The 9,185-nt window shown below is 35.3% G+C and overlaps 1 protein-coding gene across 2 annotated transcripts; it reads left to right on the forward strand.

Annotated features, from left to right (window-relative positions):
• The first annotated feature begins 487 nt into the window (after window positions 1-487).
• LOC111377815 (kinesin-like protein NACK1) lies at window positions 488-6,722 on the forward strand. Of its 2 annotated transcripts, none has more exons than XM_023000941.1 (15): window positions 488-631; window positions 1,308-1,703; window positions 1,792-1,881; window positions 1,953-2,053; window positions 2,510-2,626; window positions 2,722-2,803; window positions 2,879-2,946; window positions 3,044-3,103; window positions 3,197-3,321; window positions 3,994-4,192; window positions 4,312-4,422; window positions 4,517-4,606; window positions 4,722-5,669; window positions 5,785-6,107; window positions 6,213-6,722. In XM_023000941.1, the coding sequence occupies exons 2-15, from the start codon at window positions 1,466-1,468 to the stop codon at window positions 6,538-6,540; spliced, it is 2,880 nt and encodes a 959-aa protein (XP_022856709.1). In that variant the 5' UTR covers window positions 488-631; window positions 1,308-1,465; the 3' UTR covers window positions 6,541-6,722. The 2 variants fall into 2 exon arrangements, with proteins under 2 accessions (XP_022856709.1, XP_022856710.1); XM_023000942.1 differs by lacking the exon at window positions 488-631 and adding an exon at window positions 763-853.
• Window positions 6,723-9,185: the final 2,463 nt, after the last annotated feature.

Here is a 9,185-nt window from a genome sequence, read left to right on the forward strand (position 1 = left end):
GGGGGCTTAATTTTATACAATCGTGTCGAGCTTACTAACATAAACTTACCAACATTAAGCCCCCGTTTGGCCCCCATTTTTTGAAATGAAAATTGGTGAAATAGTGTTTTTTTTTATTAAAATGAGTGGATGAAAAAAAGGAAAAATTTCTATTTACGTGTAATATTATTTTATGAAAATTAATGAAGGTTTGTTCGGTAGTGATTATGAGAATTGATTTTTTGACCGTTTAAGAGAGAAGTGATTCCCACTTGTAAGTGAAGAAGTAAAAAATAAAGACTGAAATATTGAAATAAAGATTAAAATATTGATTTTTGAGGGTGAAAAATTGCTATCAAACGGGGTTGAATTCCAAACGGAGTAGTATAAGACAATTGTCTCAAGCAAGTAACGCGCACTCGCTGCCCCACAAATTTATTAATTTAGTCGTGACGAAATTTAAATCTACGAGACAACTAAACTAGCCGTTGCAGGCTCAAAATTGAAAATCCGAAACGTCAAATAGACACAAACAATAGTGTGTACTTTCTTCTTTCCATTTCCATTTCCATTTCCGTTTCTCCTTCATTTTCTCTCTCTGGTTTGGATTTGTTTAGATCTGATTGAAACTCTGCTCTATCTCAATTTTCAGGTAAATTGCTCGAATTATCTTAAGATTATTTTTGTCAAATTTTCTGGTGGTTTTTTATTCAGGTGGTTGTTTAAATCTACTCCTACTTGTTCAAAGCTTCCTTTTTATGATAAGGGAAAGGTGCTACAGCTGATGCACGATGTACGATATATATGTTTGTTAACACGCTTAAAGGGGTTGTACCTTGGCCTGGCCGTCGATTTTCCGTTACTTTGTAAAGATGTATGATTTGCAAGTAAAATTCGATATGCAGTTTGTTAAATACTCTCGATGTTATTTTTAAATCAGGAAATGGATGTTCTATTCCGCGTTGAGTGAGTGTAAATTTTGCTGAGATGATTAGATTTTAGGGTTTTCGTTTGTGAAGATATGTAACGATTTTAGTGAAGCAGATCAGGGAGTTTAATAATCCACAGTTAATATATGGGAAATGATACTGAATCGGAATCATTTATAGTGAATCAGGAAGAAAATTGGAAGAAAATTGAAATATTGCGCTTAAAATACAGTCTTTGTATTGAGCCCCTTTGATTTGACTTGCGAATGACCAAATTACTTTTTGCGCAGACAAAAATTCTGTTTAATTTATTCTTCTGTTTACTTTGTAATGTGTTATGAATCTGATTCTGTTTTATCTTGAGATTATGATATCATTACTTCTAACTTGTTTATACAGATTTATCAGCGGATCAAGGGTAGCCACAATCGAAGTAACAGAAGTATCATCTACTTTCAGTTAAATTATTCTAGCTTCTTCGAGAGAATTCGAACTGTCTGTTTTGTTCCATTGAAGCATTTTATTAAGCAAGGAAGTGATAATTTTATCCTGATAAGATGACGGTTAAAACACCCGGCACGCCTGGATCAAATATAGACAAGACACCTATAGTCACTCCAGGTGGGAACAGACCAAGGGAAGAGAAAATCATGGTGACTGTACGATTAAGGCCATTGAACAAAAGGGAACAATCTGCCAAAGACCATGTCGCGTGGGAATGCATTGACGATCACACAATTGTATATAAACCTTCCCTACGTGAGCGTGTAGCTCAACCGAGCTCATTCACATTTGGTAACTAATCGATGCTTCTGAACAATCTATATGTAATATAATTTAGATACCAGAGAAATTTAGTTGGCAATGTATATGTTCTTTTCAGATAAAGTCTTTGATCCCGACTGTATAACCGAAACAGTATACCAGGATGGAGTAAAGAATGTAGCTTTATCTGCTCTCATGGGAATCAATGGTAATTGTTATCCTAAATTCCTGATAATGATTGAAACTGGTTACTGATCTTTTTAATTTTTTTGTTCGCAGCAACCATATTTGCATACGGCCAAACTAGCAGTGGAAAAACTTACACGATGAGAGGAATTACAGAGAAAGCTGTTAATGATATATACACACACATAATGAATGTAAGCTTTTAGAACCTGGTTGACTCTTTTATGTAAAGGTCAATTGTCATCCCATTTCCTTAAATGTACAACTGGAGATAAAAATAGAGGATTTCAGTCATTAGGTGAATATAAAAATATTTAATTTCACTCTTATAAATAGTTTTTCAAGGCAAGATAATTTGTGTTTTCTAGAGATAATAACAAGATTTTAGCAAAATATATCATTATATAGAAAACATTTTTAACTATGTCCTTAATGTGAGTATCCTTTTCTTTAAATCTAAATGGTGGTATATATACACGTTCTCCTGATATTTATATCCTTTTTATTTTCATTATTCAATTTGGCAGGAAATTAAAAAATAAAAACTGAGTATAAATATAGTTGCAATGGAGAATTATTGTTCTAACTTAATTTTTTTGGCTAATATTCTGATGTTGATCTATTCTCATGTAAATTTAACTATATTGCAGACTCCCGAACGAGATTTCAGAATAAAAATATCTGGCCTGGAAATATACAATGAGAATGTTAGGGACTTACTGAATTCGGAATCTGGCCGCAATCTCAAGTTGTTAGATGATCCAGAGGTGTCAAAATCTTGGCTAAAAGCCATATATATTAGAGTTGAGTAGAATTTGCCTTCTTAACCTTACTGACTTTAATTTTAACTCCTTCATTGCAGAAAGGAACTGTGGTGGAAAAATTGGTGGAAGAGGATGCAAATGATGATCAACACTTAAGACGCTTAATAAATATATGTGATAGTAAGTAAAGTCTTTGGCATGAATTGGTTTACGGAATTGACAGTAGCTAACTTATTTGATACTTTGTATATAAAGGTCAAAGACAAGTAGGCGAGACTGCTCTTAATGACACTAGCTCTCGATCACACCAGATAATAAGATTGGTTCGTATCTTTGAAATATTTTTAATGGATTCACATGAAGGCATCCTCAAGATACATTATTTATTCACTAGTTAGAATTATTTTGCTATCAATGCAGACAATAGAAAGTACACTTCGAGAAAACTCGGACACCGTGAGATCTTATGGTGCAAGCTTGGTAAAAACAAAAAACTCCTGTTTTATTTACTTTTGAGTTTAGCAATAGGAGCAATTTCCTTATTCTTAAACTTGTCCTGTTTATGTTTTGCAGAACTTCGTAGATTTAGCTGGGAGTGAAAGGGCGTCACAGACAAATGCAGATGGGGCCCGGCTTAGGGAAGGCTGCCACATCAATCTTAGCTTGATGACTCTTACAACAGTAATTAGGAAGCTCAGGTCAGTATTTGCATTCACTTAGACACGAGTATATGTTTGGCTAAGCTTAAAAAGTTTACTTATGAATGAATATTTGTTTTATTGGTTAAATAAAAGTTATTTATTTTGATACTAAGAGTTTAGGAAACCAAAAAGTATCTTTGACCTTTTCTAAAGCTTAGCTAAACAGCCACTTTCACGTTCCACATTCTTCTAGTCGCTTGTTTTTCATCTACATCATATTGATGTTGAGGAACATGAGGACGAGTACAGGTTATGAACACTTCACAAAATAGCTGCATGAGCAAGGAAAGTGCGAAGTCTTTTCGTTCTTCTTTCTCACAGAGTGACTGGACTTAATATAATAGCTTACCTTTTCTAATTTGGTAAAGGTGAAGAGTGAATATTAATGAGTTGTGTACGTTGAACAGACTGGAATGCATATCTTTCTTTAAGATTTTAAAACAGAAGCCAATTATGAACTGTGATTAGAGATCAGAGATTAATCATAATTAACAGTCATAGGAGATATTCTGTCAATCTACTTTTGAAACATTGTAAGGATGTGAATGGGTTCTCAAGCCGCAGATTTTTTCTCCCTTAAAAACATTCAGAAATTATTATATATGAAAAATCATGTACATCCGTAGTTGCACTAGTTAATTGCTTATTTTCATGATTGTTTGTTCTCAGTGTGGGAAAACGAAGTGGCCATGTACCCTACCGAGACTCAAAGCTCACACGCATATTGCAGCATTCACTGGGAGGAAATGCACGAACTGCCATCATATGCACATTGAGTCCAGCATCAAGTCATGTTGAACAATCTCGTAACACTCTGTACTTCGCTAGCCGAGCAAAGGAAGTGACCAATAATGCTCGAGTGAATATGGTAATTTTAAGTGTAGTGTTTGTGTACAGAGGTGTTGCCCATAGGAGGAATGATATTTCCATCTTTTTATTAACACAGTTACTTTGGACTTCATTGTCTCATTTGAATGTTTCCATCAGGTAATTTCAGACAAACAGCTTGTCAAGCATTTGCAGAAAGAAGTAGCAAGGCTTGAAGCAGAATTACGCACACCAGATCCATCTAATGAGAAAGATTCCAAAATTCGGCAGGTTAGCCAGCGGTGTAATTGTAACATAGTTGTTTGTTTGTTTAATGGATGATTTTCATTAAGCTACTTATCTGACTTTCAATTGGTTTGGTTAGATGGAGATGGAAATTGAGGAACTGAGGCGTCAAAGGGATCTTGCACAATCTCAGGCGGATGAGTTAAGACAAAAACTTCAGGAGGATCAGGTCTCTCTCTCTCTCAAATGGAGTTGATAAAAAAAATACCAATCTGAGTTTAGAAATGAACAGCATATCTGTCTTAGTAATAAAAATTAATCTGTTGAACTCTTGCCTTATTCAGGGGTTAAAATCAGAGTCACTTCGTCCGGTTGCAAAGAAGCTCTCTTTTTCTACGACTTTATTACCAAAACTTGAAGGAAGAGAGCTAGGTTTCTGTGACAGAACAAGAAATACAGTGGGAAGGCAGACACTGAGGCAATCATCAACCGCACCTTTCACACTAATGCATGAAATTCGGAAACTTGAACATCTTCAGGAACAGCTAGGTGAAGAAGCCCATCGAGCCCTCGAGGTACTGCAGAAGGAGGTAGCCTATCATAGACAAGGTAACCAAGACGCAGAAGTGACTTTTGCTAAGCTGCAAGCAGAGATAGGAGAAATGCGGGCTATTCGGCCTGTCCCAAAAGAAGTTGAAGCTGAAAATGTTGTCTCTGTTAACAAGAGTGTTAGTGCAAACCTGAAGGAAGAGATAAGCAGGCTTCACTCTCAGGGAAGTACCATTGCTGATCTTGAAGAGAAGCTAGAAAATGTTCAGAGGTCAATAGATAAATTAGTAATGTCTCTTCCAGTAAACAACGATCAACAATCTAATGCTGATGCAATGCCAAAGGCCAAGAATCCATCAAAAAAGAAGAAGTCGCTTCCATTAGCTTCGAGTAATAGCCTCAACAAGCAAAATTTCTTGAAATCTCCTTGTTCACCTCTGTCAGTTTCTCGGCAAGTAATGGATTCTGAGATTGAAAATAGAGCTCCAGAATTTGACGATGCTGTGTCTGGTGAAACTCAGCCAGTCTCTGAGAAAGAGACTCCTACAAAGAGTGAAGGTGGAGACGTCTCATCAAAGGAAAATACTCCATATCGGCGTTCAAGTTCAGTCAACATGAGGAAAATGCAGAAGATGTTTCAAAATGCAGCAGAAGAGAATGTTAGAAGCATAAAAGCGTACGTCACTGAACTTAAAGAACGCGTTGCCAAATTGCAATACCAGAAACAGCTTCTTGTTTGTCAGGTAAGCTAAGAGATCTCCTCAAACTGTATCAAAGATGATTTTATCTGTTCATGGAAAACCATTTTGTGTCCTACGTAGTTTATCGTATATCGAATCTTTCCCATGTTATTCCCAGGTGCTTGAGCTTGAAGCAAATGAAGCAGCTGGATACAATTTGGAGAATGATGAGAACATGGTCGATATACAAGAGTCCCCGGCTTCATGGCATGTAACTTTCAGGGAGCAAAGGCAGCAAATCATTGAGTTATGGGATGTTTGCTATGTCTCCATCATTCACAGAACACAGTTTTATCTGCTATTCAAGGGGGACCCTTCTGACCAGATATACATGGAAGTCGAGCTGAGGCGCTTAGCATGGCTGCAGCAGCACCTGGAGGAGGTTGGAGATGCAAGTCCAGCTCGTGTGGAAAATGAGCCCACAATCTCATTATCTTCAAGGTCCTTTCTTCTTCCTTTAACAAAAATGATTTTTTTTTTTTTTTTCCGTTCTTGATCATAAATGCTGAACAATCTATTTTAACGAGTAGTTTGATATGTTATCAGTCTTAAAGCATTGAAGAGGGAAAGAGAGTTTCTTGCAAAGAGATTGACAAATCGTTTGACAGTGGAGGAAAGAGATGAACTATACCTAAAATGGGAAGTTCCATTGGAAGGAAAACAAAGGAAGATGCAGTTCATAAATAAACTGTGGACCAATCCTCATGACGAAAAGCATATACAAGAGAGTGCTGAAATAGTTGCAAAGCTTGTTGGATTAAGTCAAGGTGGAAATATATCGAAAGAAATGTTTGAGCTTAACTTTGTGCTTCCATCTGATAAGAGGCCATGGTTTGCGGGATGGAACCAGATATCAGATCTGCTTCATTTGTGAGAAATTACAATTGTTTTTGTGAGTAAGTTGTTACAATTTCATGTCCCTTATATGTATATGAATTTCGAAGGCTTCTGATTTCAGAATCCCCTTTGGTTGTTTGATTATTATGACGTGACTGATTCGGAAGTATACGAATCATTAACTTATCAATTTCTCGAATAAGAAAGTTTTACAATGAATGATCTGTTTTCAGTTTGTAGCTTTTGGGAGAGGGCAGTACAGTTAACTCCATATGGAGACAAATATTTGCATGAAGTGAATGGCTATCCCCGTTTGGCCCCCATTTTATGGAAATGAAAATGGTTGGAATAGTGTTTTTTTTTTTGAAAAATAAGTGGTTGAAAAAGAAGGAAATTTTTTCGGTTTACGCGCAATATTATTTTATAGAAGATTGTGTGGTTGAAAATAGAAAAGAGAAAAATGGAATGTAATGAAATGAAAATTAATGGGGACCAAACGAGGCTGGTTCCATATGTTTGCGAGGATTGGATATTCTAACACTATTACGAAAGAAATAGAAGCTTGTTCATTAATGTTTATTCATGTCCATTATTGTGTAATAAACTTGTACTTAGGAGAAATGTCGATTGTTTCTGCTGCATAAGTTCTCCTTGGTATAATTACTCTTCTTGGGATTTGCTAGAGACTAGAGAAGAAACAAATTAATTAACAACCACACTACATTGACCAAAAAAACTGACAAAAGCTCTGACCAACACTCACAATAGGGGTGGGGGTTACATTTTTGTTGGAATTGTTTATTCATGTGGGGCCCGTTGCTTGTAAGAGGCTGTCAAAGCCTCTGTCGTTCATTTTTGGGTCAGGGGGGCTTTTTTCATTAATTAATTAGTATTATATTGATACAACCCTCAAGTGTGCATCAGAATCACTATTTAATCAAAGTCGCGATATGCAAAATTCAAATAAACAAGTTTTTGTGAGATTTGAAATGAAGACCGTAGATTGCTCTGGTACCAACATGATCGCTATTACAATGTTACGGATCATGCATGTGTTCGAGTATATAACAACATGACAGTATAGACGTAGGTACAATCAGATTAGGATTATTTTTGTTAGACTCAAATAAAATGGGAAAATTACCATAGAGAGTGATCAAGTCCAATTTGTTTATCTGCGGATACAGCATCAAGGGAATAGACCAAGTTAGTTTTAGCCTAATTAACAAGCAACCTTTTATTTGCATGGACAGCAGTAATTAAGATATTTAGCATTTCAGTTCTGGGCAAGAACTCATCACACTAAAGAAAGTAATTAAAACAAGTTCCTAAAATTAATGGGTTTTATTACTCATAGAAGCGAATGCATGTCGGGAAGAATCCCTTCACTCTCTTGCAAAGCCAGCTTCAAGGGCTTTCTAGGACTCCTTCAGAGACTCACAGTTGTCTGTAACTTTAGCTAATGCAGTATGCTGATCATTAGCCGTAAGGCCATCTCCAACCCTATATCAAAATTCACACCATTTTGTATACCAAATTTTGGATCAAACTAAAAATCATCTTCACACCATTACATCAAAACTTACACCAAATGAACAGTGTTTAATCTTTTTATTCTCTTTTTTGATTCTAAATAATTTATTTGTTTGAAAAATTATTTATTTTTTTATATTCTTATTTTAATTAATTCATTAATTTTTATTTTTTACATTTAAAATTTATTTAAAATGCAAATAATGAGAATAATAATGATGGTGAAAATTATTGTATTAAAAAATATATAACACGAATGACAAAAATACCTTGCATCAGTTACTTTGGCAAATAGAAAAAAATTGGCAAATATAACTTTGCACTGTTTGGTGCAAAATGGTGCAAACTTTGATGCTACATTGGAGAGTTTTTGCACCAAATTTTGGTAACATTTGGTGTTTTGTTGCATCCATTGGAGATGCCCTAATGCACGGAAGAATTGGAGCCTCCCCCACCCCACACACATTATTCAATTCAATTCAATATTGAGACTTAAAGTTTCATTTTAAAAGGTCAATATTATTAAGAGAAGTAATACAATCCTTTAAATGTTGGTCTATATTTCAGCGTTTAACTGATGTACGATTTATCCTTTAGCAAGTCCCACAAGATGGTGGCTTGTTTAAGTAGATCAATTTTGAAATTCATTTGCACGTTAGATCAAATTGTTCATTGGAGTTTGGATTTGATACCATATTAAAGATCGAAATTTCATCTTAAAATGTTAATGTTATTAAGAAGAGTAATCCAAACTCTCATACGTTGTCTATATTTTGTTATTTAATCGATGTGGAATTTATCCCTTAACATCCGAAAGTCCATATTTCCCATTTTTTCAAGCCTTGGGGTGCAATAAGAAGTAGGTTCAAGTTAATAAGAGGAGTTCCTTCTCAATCAAGTTCAAGCATTTACTTTTTTTAGTTAGAGATAACATCTTGAGACTACTGTGGGAATTGTGAATGTCTCCATCAAATTATTAAATTCAGAAACCGCAGACGGCGTTACAGCTGGTGCCTCTGCTGCCATGCAGGCGTAAAAAGGGTTTCTTGAAATTTGATGGGAATTTCAGGGAGTCGGAAATTCGATCAACTGGAATAGTAATAAGATTAGTAAAGTTAATCTTTAGTAATTAGTCTAATGTATCATACA

The sequence above is a fragment of the Olea europaea genome, unplaced genomic scaffold (assembly GCF_002742605.1).
Source record: "Olea europaea var. sylvestris unplaced genomic scaffold, O_europaea_v1 scaffold1727, whole genome shotgun sequence".
NCBI lineage: Eukaryota > Viridiplantae > Streptophyta > Magnoliopsida > Lamiales > Oleaceae > Olea > Olea europaea.